Below are 23,409 nucleotides of genomic sequence, written 5' to 3'. Positions count from 1 at the left end.
ATAAGAGGCTAGAAAGATAGTAGGCACAAAATGGCTGAAGTAGGCAAAGAATGCTATTTGCCTTAATATCTTGCCGCAGCGCAAGCTTGCTACGCCTCTTCAGGCCAGCGCTATCGCTGAAGCGTGTGCATCAGACTGCAACTAGGTAGGAGAAACAAAACGAAGATAGTAATGCGGGGACCATGCTAAGAGTGCATTATCCCTGTCATTTTTTTCCCTACACAGCATAACCAAAAATAAACCGTTGTGACATTAACTTTATAATATCGAAGAAAATACCCAATACTGACCGGGTTAATACTAAGTGAATAAGCACGTGGTGTCACACACTCAAAGACACTCACAAACAGAATTCACTTGATAACCAGGTGATACAGTCACCGCCACAACGCTAGCCTGATTGAAGAGTGCTGGCAGGCAGTGGAGAGAGCACACATGCCTGTGCCAAAGCTCAAAGCTTCATGTCAGTGGTACGCTGAATATTAATCTCGTGTGGTAAGTAGCTTAATTGTATACAGCTGTAAGCATGTTTTTGTTATTGTGTTGTTGGTTGCACGCATTACAAATCTTCACCAATTGCGAATGTAACGATATCGTCTGCAAGATAGCATTTCCAGTGCTGGCCAGAATCATACGATTTCAGTTCTGTGCTCATGCGTGGATATATATACAACATCAACAGGTAAAACCACAGTGAAATTTCCCTCACTAAAAAAATGGAGTCCCCTGAAGTAAGTGAAAGTCCCATCACTCAGATTATACATATGTACTATATATCGTATACCATACCTATTACATATATACAACACATTCCGTGAATACTGTACCCCCTACGTTTTATGAATTAGTATAAGCCCTCCTGTTATGATCCTAATTGGCATTGACAGTATGCACAAACAAATAAAACGAATAGATAAATATCATTAACACTGTTGTGCAAATCTTCAAAATCTGGCAACTTGAACGACCCTGCATATGTGCGGTGAGCGACTTTTTCTTGCACGGCAGCATCTTATTGCAGTAAAGTAAAAAAAAAAAGCAGGGCATCAGTCTGAGTGCATGCGTCCCCCTCACCGTGCTCCCCCCCCCAGCAAAAAACTGAAAAAGAAAAAAAAATTACCTCAATCCTTTTCCACCTTCAGCTGCAGTGCACCCACTATGTTCCCCTTTCCCTTCTACATCATTCTGCACTGCAGAAGTTAGGACAGACCACACACATAGACCAAACGTTTCTGTTTCATGCTTTTATTACACTGACCATACAACTACTTACACGACTATTTACACGGACACTGATACGCAATTCTCTTTGCCAGTGTATACGCCCACCAAAATTGACACACAGCAACTGTCTACGGCACCTGGAGTGTTCAGAGATACTTGTGCCAAGCGGCACATGTCGTTCCTTCTATAGAGGAATATTTGTTCTTGCCTAAGCATCAAGTAGGCGAACTCAGCAGCAAAGAACAGGCAAAGGACAACAGCGTCCCCCTTGCCTCAGATGTAAATGGACCTGTATGCCATCCTAAGAGAGCACAATTCTTTTTTTTCATTTGACACGCATCGACTGAAAGACTGGTGGTTCAGAACAGTGCATTAAAGCCCACTGCAGCAGAAAAACCACACGAAGATAGTAAGGTGCAGAACCGTGCATATAAAGCTGACATTTGAACAGCACTAGGTGATCATAAAGTACTACGTATAGTATATGCAAGGTTCTTACACATGGACTAGCAGAAGTTAGTTTTCTGCCCGGACTAGGTTCACACAGCTGCCAGAACCAATGTATCAAGTACATATTCAAGTGTGTACATATCAGTATAAGACCAGACACTCATATGCTGATAAACCTCAACATATGAAGTTGGCTGTAACAGAACATTCCTCAACTACTTTTACAGGGCTGATGACCTTAAAGATATCTCTCCCATTTTAGGTGCAGAACTAAGTCAGTCTTTTTTTTTTCATTAGTTTCCAGTAGACAGCAGCAGCTCAAAATGTTTAGGATTAATGTTTCATTTAAAAGGCACCCAGAAAAGACGCAGCTGAATTTACATGTCACAAGGTGTGCATACTAGAACAGGCCATGCCACGACATAGCTGTTTAAGCTTAACAAACCATTGAATGTTAGTGCTTCTTTACATAAATCTTTTGTACAGACTTATATGTTGTAAATGTGTGATGGTTTGCAGTAAATAAATGTGCCATGGATCATGAAATGGACTTGCTAATTTGCCTTATGCACATCAAACCTGAGTAAGTGAGAACATATTACACAGCATGTTCCACCTGACTACAGCCAGTAATCTGCATTTTTGCCAAGCTTCTGCATATTCTGTACTGCAGCCAATTAAGCTTGAAAAATGATGTTGCTGTGTTGCAGCTACAAAACTGTGGTACTTACTAACTAAGCTTACTAAGCTAAGGCAATTGAAGCGACTTATTTTTGTTAAACTAAATGTGCATAGACTAACTTTAGTCAAAGCTAAATTGTTTCAGTTGCTCTCTTAAGAGTTGATCTACAAATGCAGCTTAAGCCAGAAGAAAGAATACCCTCTTGTCCTCCTTTATAAACACAGTGATGGGAGTGGGATCTACCAGTGACATTAAGCAAAAGTCTTGAAACCTATCAATCTTGAAAATTATGTTCCTGCGATGAGACATGTCACGTAATTTCACAAAATTGCAGTGCACATTGCAAAAACATGCAGTCACATAAGTAGTCAGACAACTTCTGCAAGTTTTTAGCTGCAAATTTCATTGCTAGTGGCAGATAAAACTATGGCGAGGTGTTGTGAATGGTGTCCCTCACATGGCTGTGGTTATCAGGCAGAGGCATACAAAATTATTTTTGCCTTGCTCTTGAAGATTTGCCAGATATAAAACCCGCAAATCAGAATAGCTTTCTCGAAAATGGCACTTCTTCAGGTGTGCATGTCCAAATAATGGTCACAAGAAAGTCTTAATACTTTAGAAAATGCACATTAAACAGGGGTTACCAATCCAAATGATATTGAGTAAGGCAGCTTTTCTAACCGACACTCAATTTCCCTTTTATATGCCAATAACAAAACAGAACTATAACATGGGTAACTGACTAATGACTGCTTTTAATCAGTCATGACCAAGAAAAGTGTCGCAAATGCAAATTGCTAGTCCATTGTAATGACACGTAATGACCAGCTTTTTTGGTAGTGCTGACTTTCCTTACAATTCTCTGAAATGACTTTTAGCTTCTAAATATTTGCACACACAGAAAAACCAGATAACACATTAACTTCAAACTGTCAAAGGAAAGATGAGACTTCATGACACACTGGCAGTTTCAGTTAAAAGAGTCCATATCTGACACGAAGTAAGCTATACAGGGTAGATTATTTTACCTTGTGAGAAGTCCAAACATCACTTTCTTTAAGGTATAAAACAGACTGCCAATACTTTTATAATATGCTTTGTTCATTACACATAAAACTAGTCACTACACTGCTCGACTGAAAAGCCTGAAGTGTAATTTCACCAAAGAGAAATCGAACCTGAATATAACGAACACCAATGCAATAAATTATCGCACATAACAAATTACCGAACACAACGAAAGTTAAGCTGGAATGTTAGTTGCCGACATCAGCATGTAACAAATATACCGCGAAATTCCATGCAAGCCCTCCTCCCTCCCCCCTAAAGTGAAAGATAACCTAAGAAAGTTTGTGGGGGCGCCTTTGCTCAGTCGCGGACCGAAATTCATGGGCTGTTGGCCCCAGATCCGGCAGCCAGTGAGTTAGGCCTATACCGTCTCTCAGCGATCGCAAGCTCACCTGGCTTGCTCGTTCGCTTTCATCGGCATCGATAAAATCAAATGTATTGCAATTTAAGTGCGACATAATTCCATACACATTGTTCTGACCAACATAGGTGCTTTATTATGAGCTGCACGCAGTCGTGTCACAAGAACCAACCAGTGAACTAGGTCTGCGGCCTCTAGTCATCGGTGGCTGTCAACAGAGTTGACACTGCAGATGTGGCCTTACAGTAACACGTCTACGCTGCTCGCATAGTCGTGTTTATACTGACATCTTTTGTTTAAAACGAGAGCTGTGCTGACACGTTTATTTTCACTTTATTTGCAAAGTCATTCCGAGCGTCCATGCAGAGGCAATGGTTCTGGGTGGAGCTACACGCCACACAAGGTTCTCAGAAAACGCATACTGTTTTCCTAGAATGCACACCTCGTTTAAAACTTACAGTTTAGCTGATCCCTACACTGTGTTTTCTGTTGTTTGTCTCTCTTTTCCGTGGTGTGAAATGGTCCTTTCAAACCACACAAGTTCTGCTTGATGGCTGAATGCTTCACACCATCATGCCAAGTACCACCATGTGCTACTTCCCGAAAGTTATAACAAAAAAAGAAGCACGCTACTGAAATGTACTGAAATGCTTGTGTGTCTTTATGTATCTTACCAATGCCATCACCTGCCCCCCCCCCCTTTTTTTTTGTGGTGCCACAGAGAAGCCACAAGAATTTTTGACTAAAGCAAAATTTTACAAGTACTGCAATGAATTTCTTTTGCTGCTTTGCTATTTTAAGAAATCAAAGGCTCTAGGGAGTTATATATAATTGATTCACAGGATTTAATATCCCAAAGCAGGGAAGTTATGTAAGTACATTCATATGTCAGTGGTTCACTATCTTTGACGAACCATGCATTTCACAAGGTTAACCAAAGTGACACTTCTTGCAAATGAAAGGCATGAGCTGATTGTGTGTACAGCATCAGCGCGCATCCTTGCTCTTGTCATGTCGACTGAACAACGCAACATTCAGTATACACATATGACTCATTTACGAAGGAAACGCAACACATCTGCACAAGACAAGGTGTACATACAACCCAGAAGCGTATGATTGGTTATTTAAAGCAATCGCTAAGCCCACTTCAAATTTTGTCAAGGACGACACTTTAGGGAAAACCAGGGAGATCAGCACCAAGGTTCAAAGGCTATGCTCGAACCCCGAATGAAGAAACTTAAGTACTCAGGCTGAGACAGTAACATTCAGTGATGTGATGTTCAGGACAAGGAACAACATTCACTATATATCACGAAGTACATGCGTCGTTAAGTACACGTTCAACGGATCACCCAAAATGATGACAAGCATGCACCTGCACAACAGTGCCGCGTAACCCATCCTGGACCCCTTTGGGGAGAGCTCAGTGGCAGTTCGGAGCTGTGTAATATAAAGTGTTAATAAGTGCTGTTGGTGTCACTGGGCAACATACTGCATCCTCATGTGCTACGTGGTGCAAGATCACTCTTTTGTATTCCATTTCAACACGAGCCTGTTATTTTTGTCTGTTTTGATTGGCCGACGAACCAAACTGGAAGGCCACACAATGTCTGGCACATCTTTGCACCTACACACAGACGGCTGCGTAAATAAGAGATACACATATAAGTCACCCTTGTCAGCTAAATAACTGGCTCATATGCATCCAATTTCAACACGGAAGTAGAATTTTGTTGCGTTCTTTTGTTCAATACCTTGTTTGAAGGCAATACTTGCTTCATCTAGAATGAATTGCAGCTACACATATATCTCTGTGGTGATGCAGGACGACCGAAAAATTACCTCAGTTAAAGCAGTGGTGGTGCCATCTGCCACTGTTTGGACAAAACACAGCATCTGCCCGGACAACAAGTCCTTATGATTTATTCTAAACAAAACAGGCTAGTGCTGCCCCAAAGCACTGGATTAAACAAAATGCACTGCAACATGCTGCCTCTGTGCGAGCTACCAATGTGATTGAGGCACCGGCTCAACAGGAAGGACTGTCCACGCATGTCTGTCTTAATTATGCAGTGTTTCACAGAGCAATGCCAATGCAGTGAACACTCGGCAACAGTGGGCCCACTGGTTTGTGGGTCCACTGTTGCCGAGTATAACAAAATAATGCAATGAAGCTCAGGCTGCCTGGGCAGGCTGGATGCCAGGTTGCCAGCAAGAACAGATGCTTCGCCACATGCTCTCCCCAGAGAGACTGCCTCTTACGAACAGCATGAGTGACCAAGAATCAATAGCCATCATAAACGTTCAAACACACAAAAACAACACATATGTATCATCAGCCCTTACCACTGCCCTGTGAAGCGGTCTCACACTAAAGATTGTTCTCGACTTACTGTGACTTTTTTTTTTTCTTCCACTATTCCTGGCAGTTTTACCGCAATGAACGACCACCTGGGCCATAGATCATAGGAGAAATGACTTCGAGCTCACGAATCTGGCCCGAAACTGTACGAGGAAAGTACAACAGTTCTCCCAACATCGAGGAGACAGAGAAAAAAAAAATACAGAAGAGACAAAGCGGAAGCCCAAGGAGCACCACACTATGAAAGACTCAAAACGTACCGGCCACGCGACATGCGTTGCTGCTGCTGCTGCGAGTAGTATTGCTGGCAAGCGGCTAACAAGTGGGCACAGGTCACAACACGGTACAAGCCAGACGGCGAAACTATGTGGTGCCACAGCTATAGCATCACAGGGGGTGGCCGACAGCCTCTTAACGACGGTATAACAGCAACAATGACAACAAACGATATGTAATATGGTTACACTTGACATGGCCCTGTTTAAACAGCCCTGTGCCTGCCAAGCTATATCTCTGACACAGCGGAGAAGCACTGTTGCTCGCGCTGCACTACATTACCACTGGGGGCGCCACTGGCGCATGGTTGCTCGCTGGAAGCTTCAACTTCCACATTACACCTTGTGTTAACCTCACTGACAGCAACAAATGCACAGGGAAAGCAAGAAACAAAAAAGCTGCATCCACATTTTAAGTGACATACTAGTTGAACCTCCAATTTAACAAATACGGATATAGAGAAGTAAATATAAAACGCTTATTGCTAATATCGGCATGCAAGAAATACGTGCTTATAACGAATATTGAATATAATGTATTTTCACGTGACATGCAACTTTGTTGTAACAGGGTTTCACTGTATACTGCGTTTTTTTTTTTTGCACGTTGTTACCTGCTGCTACCACTCGTACGATCTGTTACTAGAGCACCAACTGTTCCTTGTCATTTTCCATGTCCAATTCTTTAACAGTAGCAGGGACAAAGGCCATTATTATGCAAAACTAGAGTTACTGTACCCCGCACGAGTAGTACCCCTAGTGATAACGGGGTAGCTTGGGTGATCTGGCAGGCACAGATATATATATATGGGGTTTAATGCACTCGATTAAAGCGCGAGCACTATATTCAAATCTACGGTGCAAGACCACCTGACAAATGAAAGAGGACACGAGTGCACCTTGCGTACTTTTGTGTCTCACTCGTCAGACCCGCTATCTTGCGCTGCAGATGACTGGCAAACTCCACGGCTTCAGCAAACTATAGCCGAAGTGCGAGCAGCAGTGTGCCCGAACAGGACCTTCCACCAGTGCACCTTTATAGTGCCAGCTTCCGACATCACTACAGCTTGTTGGTTCGAAAGTGCACGTGCATAAGAATATGAAAGCTCGCTAATATGACAATAGACTGCTGAATGATTGTTAGGCTGAGCAAATTCCTCAAACTTTTTCGGGCAGTCCCACTAACTCAAACCAGTCAGGCACACACAAGCAAAAGTCTCCCGAGCCACCTTGGGAAACCTTATGAAATGAGAAACCTTGCGAAACGTTCTGCTAATAGGCTGGCACTCCAGTCATGGCTATTACAACGTGCTTTCAATCACAGTGTCTTTGTGCAAAGCTGGTGATAGAATTTGCTTCACATTGTTTTAGGCCCAGTGGTTGAAAAAGTAAGCAAAAAGAGAAAGGTTGCTGCTACTCAACGGCGCAGAGTGTACACAGAAGTTAGTGCTGTGACATAGATGAGGACACAAGCATGTGGGAAAAAAAGAAAGATGCTTTTTACACATGCATCGTGTTCATGTGCATATGTATTGCAGACACTGCACCGGTACTAGCACCGTGTGTTTGTCCCTTTACCGTGCTGCCTGAAACAGCTGAAGAGAAAAGCTCATGCCAGCTCGATAAATGGTCATAGACTTTTTTTTCTCCAACATTCAAATGATTTTGAGAACAAGAAATCTTAATTTAGTCGCTGTATGTACGTATGCATACGAGCTACGCTACGGAAATTGCATAAATTTTGTTACGCAGACCTCTAACCGCATGTTTTGTGTTACGTTTGTTATGAACGCAACAAGTTATGCTTGTTACAACCACTACAAAAATGAGTGCCATGTTTATTGCCCAACCAATTGCTATTCGCAGCACTTGTCAGCATCTATTAAAAACAGTTAAGCCAATGTGTGAGTCATGCTAAAGATGACACATACAAGGACACAGAACTCCTAATGCCTTTAGGCTCCTGGTAGCTTGGATGCAAACTCAGCAGGAGCTCTTCTGATAAATTTGGTGACAATGTTTATATGTGCTTGAGGCTAGGCTTTAGACAACTACAGCAGGTTAAGCCATAGTGCTTAACAATATATTCAGTCATTATTTCTTTAGAGGAGTGATAAGAAATTAAATGAGCATTAGTTGCCACTGGTGTGCCACACGTTTCTTTGGCTTACTTTCTTTTTTTTTGTTTGGTACCTACTTTCTGACAATCTTCACTGTTTGGCTTCTTATCAGGTGCCAATAGCTAAACTAGAGGGTCTAGAGCTCAAGTGGTTATATGAAACCACCACGACGCAAGTTACCTCATCAAGATTGGTGTGTTACTTCCGAGTGACCAGACTAACTTTCTAGATACAAGCTCTCGAAACAAAATAACAATATGCACTACTTGTGGAAAGGGCTTCATTATTATTCTAAATACATAACACGCAACTCCCAGGACACTGTTTAAAATCATGCTCTCGACTAATATTGTTTGCAAATCATTGTAGACAGGAACAAATTTTATCTGTGCCAACTGGTGGCCATTAAAGGCATCATTCTAGATAAAATAAACAGCTATAGTAATGCCCCACTTTGTAGCTTTGTGAATTAAGACAATACACCACCTCCCAATCTAAGCTGATGCCGAACTTTCGGGTATGCACCCAGATAAGAGAACAGAAAGAGATCTTGGGTAAAGATAAAACTTAATAGCAATGGCATAGCTGTACACAGACAAAAGCAATTAATCCTTGCCATACAAAAGCCCAGTACTGAAATTTTCCGCTTTAAAAGTTTAGAAGCTTTTCTTGTAGCACGAGAAAAAAGTACAGGGCAGGTCAGTGGCACAACACGCTCACTGGGTGCACATTCAAATAAAAACAACACAACCGCTTTCACTGCACCTTCCGAGAGTGCATGCCATTGTTTTGTTAGAAGTGAATTGGATTCAGGCTGTCAAAATGTCCACAAGAGTTTTTCGGTGCGCTTTTTTCTTTTATTTTCATTACATCTCAATTCGTGTTTGTGCAGAAACACAAGTAAAACACGGCAACGGTAGACATCAACAGTAACAAAAACGAATATAAAATAATACCAGCAGCTGCAATGCCACGTTTAGAGCTGCGACATCACGGGAAATTAAGTCCAGGCACGCATGCGCAAGATACACGAACTGCAGACAGTGACAGATGCACCATTGTTGAAGCTGCTAACACAAGGGCTTCCTTTCTTCCAAAGCAGTTAGAACAAGAGCTCGTGGCACTTAATGTAAGACATTAGACACTAACGTCATTTATTCTGCCAGCGTAGCATAGTTGTCGGGTGTGCTTAGCCGTTGCCTTCAAAAAGCAGCACTGGAAGAAAGCCACTGCCATCAATTCCTGCAAGGCTGGATCCACCTACAGCCAGCATCAGCATCAGAGCTTTTTACTCTACCATGCATCATCCTATGCAAGATCGTTAATTGCGTTCCCGAGATGTTCCAGAATATCCTGCTTGGCACAATGGACATTCTGTTCATTTAAGCAGCCCGTAGCTTGAGCCCGACGATGCGACATTCTTCTAGCCTCTTTGTCACACAATCTGTTGCTGGCTTGAACATCACCTTTGCGCCATCTTTATCTCTAGAATCAGCCAATAAGCTTGGTGTAACTGAGAACAGAACCAAAGTAAAAAATACAACTTGCCACAATGTTTGTAATCACTGTGTTGAGAACTTAAAACTGGGTGCTACATTTTTTATATTTGTTCTCTACAAGTTAATTTTTTTTTTCGCTTTGCTTTTGAATCGCTTTGCTTCCGCTGCCGAGATGCAACCAGAGCGATGACACTATGTAGGCACCCCAGTTTTAGTGCCAGAAGCCCCAGCTCGTTCCAGCAGGAGTGGTGTGCGTGTGCACTCACGTGCCTGGACTGCCTTCACCGAACCCGCAACACCAGCACCTCAAACAAAGGCTCTTTCTGGGACTGAAGAGGCTGCAGCCCGCCCAAAGCCGTCTCTCAACCCTTGTTGGCACTCTTGAGACATCGTAAATTAATAGAGTGCTCACAAACCTTTGACCGCAAGCACTACTTACGCTTCAGTGGCATTCCCAATGCAAACTGCAGAACGAAAACGTACGACAGTAAGAGCCACAGCTGGAGACACAGCGGAGGTCGCTGCTTAGCTGCCGATGCCAAGAGCTTGCACGAGAAGGGAATCTTGGCCTCAGTCAGCATCCGCGCACGCAGCGTGGGTCTGTTGAGGGCGCTCGAGGGCGCACACACTACCTACTCTTGGCAGAAAACCCGGGCAGGTAAACCGCGGAACGAAAACGTACGACAGTCCGAGCAACTACTGCAGCCCCGGACGTGGCTGTTTACGAGCCGAAGGCGAGCTCGTACGTGAAAGGAATGATGCCTCCGGGACCCGCAAGCAGGCTCTTCCCGGCGAGGTCTAGGTCAATTTGCCGGGCAGCTTGGCGGCCCTCGTTGATGGCGTGCACCACAAGAGACTGGCCTCGGCGGCAGTCTGCGTACAGGGCAACAAGATTTAATTTTGCATCATTTGTCACTTTCTTTTGGACATCAGTGATGACAGCAGAATACAACCTGAGATCCTATTATGTTTGATTATTAGACTACACAAGTCAAGCCAAGGAACCAAAGTATTTGTCAACAGTGAGCAAACATATATAAGAATAACTGACTGGGTGAATGAATTTTTTGTTTTAGTTTCAAGGGCTTAATGCTCAATACATGAACATTTCAAACCATTAAACAGTCCTTTGGGACATTGTGTTCTCTGATAGTCACGCTGCAAGTTTTACACAGACATACGCAAATTTCAGAATGCAATGAGAAACATATCAACATGGGGTCCTGCTGTGTAAGCATGAGAAAGGTAAGGCAGTGATCCATGCAGGCTTTGCAGTTCCACAGCAAAAATTCTTATTAGCTAAAATAACCAGGCCAGCTCTAAACTAGCTGCAAGAATACAATTAGGCCCCTTTTTAACTGTCTATAAATACTGCATTCTTTTTATACCTCTGAAGCTCACATACTGTTGCCAAGAATAGGCATTTTAATCAAGCAAGGATAGCTCAACAAATGGTTGCATGAGCAAGCATGTTTTGCCAAAATAGCACAACTAGAAGTTCTTGCTAGACTGCCTGAGAATATGATATTCAAAGGACAACATATAAAGGCAAAACTGAGTCACTCGAGTCACTGATGTGTGTCTAAATGTACCCAAAACATCAGTGTTACTGAGAACTGCACTTTCGTGAGTGACTATTAACTATGTAAATATACTCAAGACTTGGAACTGTAACTGAAAAAGAACAGTATTGATATGTTAAAATTTTTTATCTTTTTCCGGTGACCATTTTTCACTGGCTAATCCCTGCTATAAAGTCATTGCTCAGCCCAAGACACACCTATATGTACTATTGGAACTTTCTGAATGTTGCCGATTCTATAGCGAAAGAACATTGTTTAATCAGATTGCTTGCACAACGTGAGTACTGGTGTAGATTCTGGAAAGCATACGAGCACCAGCACTTACGCTGCAATGTACGATAAGTGATGCGTAAATAGCTGACGTACGTGACCCGCAAATCAAATTTCGATGATGGACAATTCTGCTCGCCACTATTTTTCTGAGCAAAAGTTCACCCACCCAGTTCACCCAGTTAGATTCACGACTCACAGTTTTGTCACCGCATTGTTCTTTGCCGTCACCACACTGTGACAGTACCATCTCCCAACCAATGAGTGAGCTTGAATTTCACATCCTCCAGTGCACTACATCTGCAGGCTTGGAGTGACGCCTGACACCGGCAAAAGACGCCGAGAGCTAATGAGGCTATACTAATCCAGGTACAGCCAAATTAGGAAGGCCCACTAAGCTTCAACAAAGACACTCCCTCACCAGAACAGGAATTAGCCTCCCTGGTGCAGTATTCGGCCACTACCTTCCCGATGATTCCTACAATTAACCCATGGCCCTCAGTCCCTACCAGCTGCGGAGCACCTGACCAAGGTGGAAGTCAGATCCGCAACGCAGCAGAGGGTGCTAAGAATCTCTGGGTCCGGACAGGCCGCCAATAGAAACTGGCCCTGTCAACCTTTAACAGCCGAACTCTGTCGAGTGAGGCTAGCTTAGCAGAACCCTTTGAGGAACTATCAGGCATTGCTTGGGATATCATTGGCCTTAGTGAAATTAGACGAACTGGTGACGCTTATGCAGTGCTGACTAACAGCCATGTCCTCTGTTATAGAGGCCTCCCAGATAAGAAGCAATACAGGGTTGGATTTCTAATCCATAAGGACATAGCGGGCAACATTGACAAATTCTACAGCATTAATGAGAGGGTAGCAGTAGTCGTAATCAAACTTAAACATTAAACGTAATACAAGCCTACGCTCCAATGCTCCAACATCCAGTCACGATGATGACGAAATAGATCAGTTTTATAAAGTTCTTGAATTAGTGATAAGAAAAGTGCAAACTCAGTATACTGTAGTAACGGGCGACTTCAATGCAAAAATGGGGAAAAAGCAGGCTGATGAACAAGCAATTGGCAGCTACGGCGTCGATTCTAGGAATACTAGAGGAGAGATACTGGTAGAATTCACAGAAAAGATTAACCTGCGAATAATGAACACCTTTTTCAGGAAGCGTAGCAACAGAAAGTGAACCTGGAAAAGCCCCAATGCTGAAACAAATGAAATTGATTTGCTACTTTTCGCCGATCCCAGCATAGTGCAGGATGTAGAAGTGATAGGTAGGTTAAAGTGCAGCGATTATAGGTTAGTGAGGGTGAGGATTCACCTCAATTTGAAGAGAAAAAGAGTAAAATTGATCAAGAAGAAACAGGTCAACCTAGAGGCAGTAAGGGTAAAAGCAGACAAATTCAGGCTGGTACTTGCAAACAAATATGCAGCCTTAGAACAGAGAGATGAAGATGACATAGAGGTAATGAATGAAACCATAACTAGGCTGGCTTCAGAGGCAGCAATTTAAGTAGGAGGCATGGCACCAAGGCAACCAGTAGGCAAGCTCTCCCAAGTAACAAAGGACCTAATAAAGAAACGACAAAGAATGACACCGTCCAACTCAAGAGGTAGGATAGAATAAGGGATATTCGAAATTATAGGGTGAGAAAGACTGAAGAAGTCGTAAAATATGGATGCAGCCTGAAATCAATATGAAGGAAACTTGGCATTGGACAAACCAAGATGTATGCACTGAAAGATAAGCAGGGTAATATCATCAGTAATTTCGAAGGTATAGTAACAGCAGCGGAATAATTCTATACTGACCTGTACAGTGCCTAGAGGAGTCAGAATGCCTCAATCGGCAGCAGTAATGAACAGGATACAGAAATTCTAACTAGCGATGATGTCAGAAGGGCCTTGCAAGACATGAAACGAGGAAGAACAGCAGGAGAAGATGGAATGACAGTCAATTTAATCAAAGATGGAGAAGACATAATGCTTGGAAAACTGCCGGCTCTCCATATGAAGTGTCTATTGACTTCAAGGGTCCCAGAAAACTGGAAGAATGCAGACATTATACTAATCCACAAAAAGGGAGACATTACAGAATTGAAAAACTATAGGCCCATTAGCTTACTCCCAGTATTATATAAAATATTCACCAAGATAATTTGCAATAAAATAAGGGCAACACTGGACTTTAGCCAACCAAGGAAACAGGCTGGCTTCAGGAAGGGATACTTTACAGTGGATCACATCCATGTCATTAATCAGGTAATCAAGAAATCTGCAGAGTACAATCTCTATATGGCTTTCATATATTACGAAAAGGCATTTGATTCAGTAGAGATACCAGCAGTCATAGAGGCATCACGTAATCAAGGAGTACAGACCACCTACGTAAATATCTTTAAAAATATCTGCAGAGATTCCACAGCTACGTTAATTCTCTACAAGAAAAGTAGAAGGATACCTATAAAGGAAGGTGTCAGACAAAGAGACACAATCTCTCCAATGTTATTCAATGCATGCTTGCAAGAAGTATTCAAGCTATTAAACTGGAAAGGCTTAGGAGTAAGGATCGACAGCAAATATCTCTGCAACTTTTGGTTTGCCGATGACATTGTTCTATTCAGCAATACTGCAGACGAGTTACAACAAATGATTGAGGACCTTAACAGAGAGAGTGCAAGAGTGGGGTTGAAGATTAATATGCAGAAGACAAAGATAACGATGAACAGCCGGGCAAGGGAAGAAGAGTTCAGGATCACCAGTCAGCCTCTAGAGTCTGTGAAGGAGTATGTTTACCTAGGTCAATTAATCATAGGGAATTGAACCCTGATTATGAGAAGGAAATTCATAGAAGAATAAAAATGGGTTGGATCGCATACGGCAGACATTGTCAGCTCCTGACTGGAAGCTTACCATTATCATTGAAAAAGAAGGTGTACAATCAGTGCATTTTACCGCTGCTGACATATGGGGCAGAGACTTTGAGACTGACAAAGAAGCTTGAGAAAAAGTTGAGGACCATGCAAAGAGCGATGGAACGAAGAATGCTATGCACGATGTTAAGAGAGAGAAAGAGAGTGGTATGGATCAGAGAGCAAATGTGTATAGCCAATATTCTGATTGACATTAAGAGAAAAAAATGGAGCTGGGCAGGTCATGTAATGCGCAGACTAGATAACCGTTGGACCACTAGGGTGACAGAATGGGTACCAAGAGAAGGGAAGCGCAGTAGAGGACGGCAGAAGACTAGGTGGTGCGACGAAATTAGGAAATTAGCGGGCACTAGTTAGAAGCAGTTGGCACAGGACAGGGGTAATTGGAGATCGCAGGGAGATCGCCTTCGTCTTGCAGTGGACATAAAATGGGCTGATGATGATGATCATTTCAACATCACAAAAAAAAGCTGTTAAGACAATTTTAGTGTATTTTTCTACCAAAGAATTCGCCAGTACTACATCTTCACGAGACTCTGTTGGCAGCTTTTGTGAGAGTCTATCTCGGTGAGGTTCTTGGATTCAGAGCATGGCAGAACATGGCCCCAAAGACTGCTAGCAAAGATATCATCAGGGGAGCCATTTCTTGCAGGAGGTTTGCATTGCTGAAGAATTGTGCATCTCCCGCAATCGCGATTTTCGTCTATAGCTATATCATCCCTGAGCGTAAAACAAATGCTGCAAAGTTAGTTTTTTTTCCATATCAGGCGAATTTATTGTTTGTACTGAAAAAAAAATTTGATTGTGGTGTGTAATGTCCCAAAACTGCATGACGGATTATGTGCAATGCCATAGTTGAGGGCTGTTTAGCTTTGGCCACCTGGGGTTCCTTAATGTGAACAAACAACTCTGTAAGCTAGCATTCTCGGAATCTGCCCCCATCGAAATGGAAATGTGGTGGCCAGGGACTGAGTCCACAACCTCGTGTTTCAATGTTTGACTTTAGCTTCCCTTTAAAGATGACTGACGCTTTGTTTAACTGACACTTCGTCTGCAGACCTGCGTGATGAGATGCCACGGTAAAAACGTTTGGAAGCTCACCCCCGGCGGCATAGACCCGTGGCACCGACGTGCGGTACGAGTTGGCTGGGGTGCGAATGTTGCACCGCGGGTCTTGCTCCAGGCTCAGCTCGTCGATGAGGTATTTCTCGGGACCCAGGAACCCCATGGCCAGTAGCACCAGGTCAGCCTGTGCGGAAATCCGGAGGAGCCGGTTGATTTCTTTAACATTCCAAAGTTGCACTTGGGCCGTGAGACACTGCACAGCCGTGCTTTTCACTGATACAGACCGACTGGAATTTCTTATTAAGTATGCTTCCGACTTTCTGGCTCTGACTGGCTGACACATTTCAGTATAATGTCATGCTTTCGAAAATGCAATACACGGCTTTTCAGTAAGATCACCCGATTTCATGTAGAATTGATATTGAAGCCTGCACCATTTCCCTTTGTCATTTGTTGATGACATCTCTGTTTGTTTTGAGACAAAACGTTGCCTTCAAAAAACGATTCCCGGGATTTAGCATTGGATACAGTGTCCTTTCTATGACTTTGTCAATGCAGATCAACTGCCTCACATTTACGTCTGCTCTTGACAGTAACACAATTTACGCGGGCAAAGAGTCATACGCGGGCAAAGAGTCACCAGAATACTGCCATACACAGTCTACATATGCCTAAACTAACTGTGAAACAAAAAGTGGCCAACTTTACATTAAGCCATAGCACTTGTTACAATGATGCAGAAGGCCTTGCACTATAGCTGTGGATATTGTATTGAACAATGATACATTGTTGCACAAGAAGACTGTTCGTTATTTTTGGATACTCCCCTCACAGAGGTAGGTAGCTAGGCAGTACCTACCAAAATCTGGAAAAGATGAAAACAGTAATTCTCAGCTCAGCAAACTTTAGGTACAGTTTAGAATAAGCATAATCAAGAAGGGGAAGTGAGACAAAGGTGGTATACTAGCAGCCATGTAATCAGAAGGGGTGAGGATAACACTGGCAAAATGATGACGATGATTGTGATGATGATGATGACAAAAGGTGGGAGCCCAGATGCGACAAGGTAGAAAGAAAAAAAGTAGGGGTGTTTTATGCAACACAGCTTCAGTAGTGCAAAAGAAGAAGTCATTATTGAACTAGAAAGAACAACAATAACAGGTTCATTAAGCAGAATGTTTAACAACCAGTTAATTAAACATGAACTCAGCCATTTTAATTAGATATACATTCTATCAAGTCAATGCTGGCCAGTTATTCAATGGGCAGACTGTTCCACTCTGTTATTGCATAAGGGTAAAAAGAATACCTGAAGACGTTAGTTCTGGCACTGTAAGGTAAGGAAGTTAAGGCACTTAAGCTAAGTAATTGTTGCAAGGAAGAGGCAGATCAGGTGACAAGTGGAATGCCACTTTCAGAAATCGCCCAGCCCTTGCAAAATTGGACATAGTCAATTAAAAAGTGACCTTAAAGACTTTGGAAGTGTCTGGCAGCTCCTCCATGTTCCAGCGGCCCGTGGCATCCTTGGTCCACTTGACCTGCACTGTCCGGATGCCCGAAACGTGGCCCTGACCATTGTCCAGGAATTCCTGCGAGGCACGTCCTCAGTCCTTGAGTACCGGCTGCAGCCATACTAGCTTGCATTGCACGCCTTTCATGCAGCTACGTTACACTAACGCGATTCAATTGCAATTAAATTGAAGATTGTGCTTGGCTAAAATACAAGTACAGTAGGATGCCAGTCAGACAAGAACTTTATTTGCGACACTGTCACTGGAAGTACTCAAGCTAACTGGACTACACAACTTGGACTTGTTTTACGACACTGCGATATGTTGCACGAGTCCTTCAACAGTTGACTGAAAGACAGTAAAGTTATTACTTTGCGCTTGTGCTGAGTGATGGTTATATTTTTTTTTCGCTGAGTGGTCAAACCAGTGACCAGGAGAACTGTTTTCATAAAAAAAATTTAATGTAACGAAATCACAAGGTGTTTCGGTATGCTACCCCGCTATGCTAAAATAACAGCGTAACACTGTCACATGGCACTATGCCAATCTATTTAATAATATAAATCTGTTGAAAACAGCTATGGCACACAACAGCCAATGTATTTATCTCAACCTTCATAATTGCACATACAAACACGATCACTCTTCCACAGAACTTCAGACCATTTATTTGCTTTGAATATGTTATGAAGGCCTATTTAATTACTTTTTCAGAGTGAGATTATGTCAATAAGTTCTGTTATTACACTTCTGCAGTCTTTGGCTTGTTTTCTTATAATTATCTTTTGTTGGGTCAAATTCATCATGTGCTTGTATAACCTTGCCCTATTTCTTCCATATATTACTCTGTTGGACCTACACTTAATTGTTTAGAAAATATATAATTTCGCCTGTATATACACGAAGTCACTATTGAGCAATGTACGAGTGACAGGGCCTACGTCAGAAGGAATACTATATGCCTTTAGCCTTACCATCCAAGACCTTCAGTGCATCTAAAATGACCTTAAATAAATAAAACCAAGGCCGGTATAATGTAAAACTATTCCAATCTGTTTTTATTCCAAATTGGCCATTAGCCCTCCGTGATATGCCAGAATGGTTTGAGTCCAGCCCACATGAGCGGGCGTCATGCCAAAATGGGCTGAGCCCGAGCCATCTTGACCTATCGGGGAGGGCTAACAGCAGATTTGGAATAAAAACAGATTAGAATAGTTTTATGTTATACATATCCAATACTAACATTTTCTTTAGTAACCTATTTATACGGTGCAGGTGGAAAATGCGACTTCAAAAAGCTGCAGCTCATGCACTGGAAAGGCAAGTAATAAAGTGAGCATGACGCTATGTATAATAGGTTAATCTATTTTAATAAAAACTGAGTAGTTAAAGATCTCCTGCGAAAGATATTATAATTCCATCAGACCGGCTGAATTGCATAAAGGGGCAGACTCTACTTGCAAAACAATTGCAGAGTGATGTTAGCTAATTAACAAAATTCCACCAATTAACTTTGTAGTTCACTTTAGAGTACAAGTCCCTAGCGTAATCGAAGCCGAGCACTAACGAAGTGATATTCATTCAGCAGAAGTCCTGTGCTCTGCTACAGCTTCAAGAAATGTCTTCGAAATGTGTGGTAAGATGTTGGTTCTTATTTCTAATATACGCTGATGTGTAGTACTGTCGAATCTCGATAATTCAAAACTCGAAGGAGTGAAAAAAGTTTTTTTGAAATAAATGGATTTTGAATTAAAGTAACCTTATTGACTGGAGGACTTACACGCAGTTTGGCACCTGTTAGGTGGCACATTTTGCACTGAGCTAACACACGAATGAGGAGTTCCAAAAGTGTACCTTCACGGCAGCGCAGCACATGCTGTCGTGAAGCCACACTTCCAGGCAGAATTACTGCTGTGAAGCTGCACCTCAAGGCAAAATTTGTAACTAATCCACACCCCGACTTAACCATTAATCTTTTAACACTTTTGGTGCGAGTTTTATCCACCCAAATCACATAGTTATGAGAACCTAATCATAATGAACGCTTACACATTCGAATTACCGGGTGTTCTTGCCCATTAAAATACGCATAATTTTGACAGGACCACAGTGTCAGTTTGAATAAACCAGAAGTTTGAATTAGGCAGGTTCGAATCAACGAGATTCTGCTGTAGTAGTGGTATTATAAAATTTCAAGCAAGCACCCCCTTTAGGGTCAAACATAAAGAATCGTTGGGGGAGGGCCCTTGCCCAGTCGCAGACAACATTCAAGATGCTGGCGGAACAGTTGTTGCAGAAAAAAAAATATCACAGCCTTCCTTTGACTCAAAAAGCTTTATATAACGTGAATTTACTGCCTTTATCCTGCATCATCACTCTCAAATCAATCAAATCACTCCTCTGAAATCGACGCAAAAGTTAGGTCCATGTACTTGGTCTGAAGCGGCCCGCAATCTTCTGGATATACAGGACCAACAGCAGCACGCAATTCTCCTCGTTTGCCAATGTCGCTCCACAACCTCCATGTTTCACATTTTATTTTTTTTTTCACTTTATAGGAATGCATGCTACATGGCTGTCGCATCGCATACGCACCGGTAACACCAAAGCACCGCACACCAAATCCACGTCGGCGTCTGACACCTCTCACAAGTGACACGTCTGACAAAAATACCGACTGACAAAAGCTATTTAAAAAGATACTTTGCTCCGATGGCACCACTACCGGGGCCACAGCAGAAGTGCCAGCTAAACAATGAATTTCTCGTCCTCATCAAAATTACACCTTTCTATGCAATTTCATAAAAGGATTACAATAAAAGGGAGCCTGAAAGGGTGAACAGGGTAGTGAAAGGAAGATTTCAAATCATTGGAAAAGTGGAGGAAGGCCCTTGCACGGTTAGGGCTGCTTGCTCAGAATGTTATGGTAGCAGTAGTAATAGCCTATTTTACTAAAAAGGGAAACAAAGTAGGATGGAAATAAAGCACCACAGACACCATAACTGTCTCAATTTCCAGAGGACGCAGGGACTCTCCTGTGGCCGTGGGAAAGTTACAAGGCAAAAGAATATACGTAGGGGAGAGGAAAGTCAGAATAAATGAAACAAAGGTAGTAGGAGGACACAAGTAAAAAGGCTGCATAACCATAAAAACTAAAAGAACAAGCACAATTTATCATGCAAACAACCCTCCCACAATCATGACATGCATATGCACACATTCGCACCCACACACACGACGCACCTATACACAGAAATATATGTGCAGTTGCAGTTGGCAACACAGCGGTGTGCCCGGTTAACATTTATGAGCACTGTGGAATATAGGGTACGTATCTCTTTCTCTCGGTCCACTTTTTTTACATACGTTTTAACGTGATTCGCATTCTTAGGATACTTCAAGCACTTTCCGGCATCTTTGTGGCTATCTAATCATTTTCCTTTCACATTAACTTGGGTCACTGGGTATGTGTCGTTTTTCAATGACAAAAAAGAATTTTTTAAAATTTATCCAGTGGCGGGCAAAACCAAATTTGCGTCACTTATAATTAGGCAGGCTTTTTAATATAGTACAGTCGGACATGTGCCGCACACAGACCTTGCAGTGCCACTGCTAGATGGTGCCGCCTGTCCATACCAGCACTGCGACATTGCTTCAACCTAATCGCATTAATGTCAACATTCATCGCGAGATGGGTACTGCTGGAATTTATTTTTATGGCTCCAAATGTCCCACTGACTATTTTGAGCTTCCATCCTAATCAACTTCACCTACAGCTTTTCTTTCCCAAACAGCGACCCTCATTTTTTGCGTCGCAGCAATAATACTGGCTAACAGACAGAGGTATGTGTAACCTTGCTGAGGATGCTGTAGTGTCGTGGATCCTGGCCATACTTGAGGCGGACCTCCTCATGACCATAGTCCACGCGCATGATGCGAGGCCACTGGGGCCACGGGTTGCCCTCTGCACGCTGTGGAGGGGGCTGCGGCAGGATCTCGAAGGTCACAATGCTCCGCGCACCCTGCAGAGATAAAAAATGAAGTGTCATCATGAGCAAGCAGTTCCACAATTTTTGCCTGTTCCTCAAGGACCAGACCCACAACATCATCTTTTTATTTCTGTGTAAAAACTGTTGACTGCCTAATTTTCAACATCACAAAGCAACTAAAGAGCTATGACAATTACACAGAGACTCGGGGTGTACTTGTGCCACTGCCGTTGTACTGTCACGGTATCGACAGCATGCGGTGTCTTAGGTCTCCAGAGACATGGCAGACGCACGGTGTGTTTGGCTGAGAAAATGAAACCAAGTGAATGAACAGTCACGGTCAGCTCAAACTACCCTGCAGCGGAGCCAGGGCAGCATTCTGCCTTGTGCTGATCGCACGATCATTGTTATGCACAAACACTGGCATTCCTACTGTGCTAAGGCGAGCGTACAGTGGTGTGAGTGCAAAGGACAGCTTCAACCTCATCTTGCGAATCATCGAGGCGCAACGCCTGCAACACTGCAGGCGGTGCTCCTCATCACACCAGCATGCCGAGATGTTCGGTAGCTGTCAGGGTGCTGTTTCTGCTGCACAGAAGCAGTTACCTGACAAGCTGCATCACATCAACATGTCACCCGTGTGAATTATTAGAACACTATCTGAAGGACCTTTCTGCAACTCCATACCTTGCAATCACTTTCAATGCTTTGCCCTTTCTTGCCCTATGGTGCTTCTTTATTGTACTATTGTGCTGAGTATGAGCTACAATGTGCGAGTGCATGGCAGAGTGGTCGCACATTGTAGCTTACACTGAGTGTGACAGTACGCCTGAGGTTTAGCATGTGCGTGCTCTTATTTTTTATCTTATTTTTTTTATTCTGTCTTTATCAGAATGTAGCCACATGTTTGTGTAGCACATGGCAATGGGAATGTGCACATGGTATGTACACATGGAATGTGGCACATGAGAATGTAGCACATGGCACTCAGGGAATGTGCACATTTTGCATACCAGTAACAGTGCCGGCTATAGGGAGCTCATCCATGCCTGTAGAACAAGAGCCTGCAAGTGATTCTCACAATATTGCCTCAGAAAAGAGGAGAGATACATCAAGACAAACCTTTGTAAAAAGTGAGCAGACATTGCGTGTGTACATGAAAGCCATGAGAAATATATGGCAAAATCCTAAAGTTCATTATTATTCACCAAAATTGCCAGGAACCTTCATAAAGGTAGGCACCATAGTAGCAGACTTTGAGATTTAGTAAAAGTGTTCAACAGTCTTGATTTAAACTTCTGCAGACTTGAGCAATCTCTGTACAGACTTCTATCGGCTAAACATTGTGTACGCTTATAAAACTTGGCGGCTTGCTCTCTGCTTACATGGTTCTTGATGTGTTCCACTTTGCATATACATATACAGTATGCTGTAGTTTCTTCTTCAACCATATTGAACCACATGACCACAAACCAGCATGAACCCTTTTGAAACCTGCATGGCACAAAGCTGCTTTGGGAATTTCTAGTTGGCCATTGCATTCTAGTTGGCTTGGCATTGCTAGGTACCTTTAGCTTTAAAGCAAGCAGTAACACTTTTCTTTTGGTGTCTCTTCTATGCTACAATCATGCAACCAAGACAGCAGTAAGCCTCACCTGTCGCAGTGAGGTGGCGATGCAGTCTACACCGGTGTCCCCACCACCGATGACAATGACATCCTTGTTGCGGGCCGACAGCGGCAGGTGGTCGATGTCGTTGCCCATCTGCTTCTTCTGCCAAGTCTCCAGGAAGCTCATGGCAAAGTGGATGCCCTCCAGGTGACGGCCTGTGTACGCACAACACATATAAAGCTACAAAAAACAAACAGCTTGTTTACATTAATTAACCATACATCTAGTTAAAGTGCGGAATCAAGTTAAACTTGCGGAATGAAGTGTGTGAAGAACCTAATATCCAAGGGACAACTAATAAATTCTCATAACAAATGTGACTGCAGTTGCAACAAAGGTGC

General features: G+C 42.8%; 1 protein-coding gene across 1 annotated transcript in view; it reads right to left on the bottom strand.

The window, feature by feature from the left end:
• Nucleotides 1–1,229: 1,229 nt before the first annotated feature.
• Nucleotides 1,230–23,409, bottom strand: part of LOC126523642 (uncharacterized) — a 265,996-nt gene continuing 243,816 nt past the window's right edge. The window contains exons 41-45 of the mRNA XM_050172240.3: nucleotides 23,054–23,223; nucleotides 21,264–21,431; nucleotides 17,365–17,487; nucleotides 15,935–16,082; nucleotides 1,230–10,917 (exon numbers count right to left, since the gene is read on the bottom strand). Coding sequence (XP_050028197.1) covers nucleotides 10,766–10,917; nucleotides 15,935–16,082; nucleotides 17,365–17,487; nucleotides 21,264–21,431; nucleotides 23,054–23,223 — 761 coding nt within the window. The 3' untranslated portion in view covers nucleotides 1,230–10,765. The remainder of the gene's footprint in view (nucleotides 10,918–15,934; nucleotides 16,083–17,364; nucleotides 17,488–21,263; nucleotides 21,432–23,053; nucleotides 23,224–23,409) is intronic.

This window comes from Dermacentor andersoni, chromosome 6, assembly GCF_023375885.2.
Source record: "Dermacentor andersoni chromosome 6, qqDerAnde1_hic_scaffold, whole genome shotgun sequence".
NCBI classification, from domain to species: Eukaryota; Metazoa; Arthropoda; class Arachnida; order Ixodida; family Ixodidae; genus Dermacentor; species Dermacentor andersoni.
The sequence above is the reverse complement of the archived record's forward strand: the minus strand, read 5'-3'. Positions and strand labels throughout refer to the sequence as shown.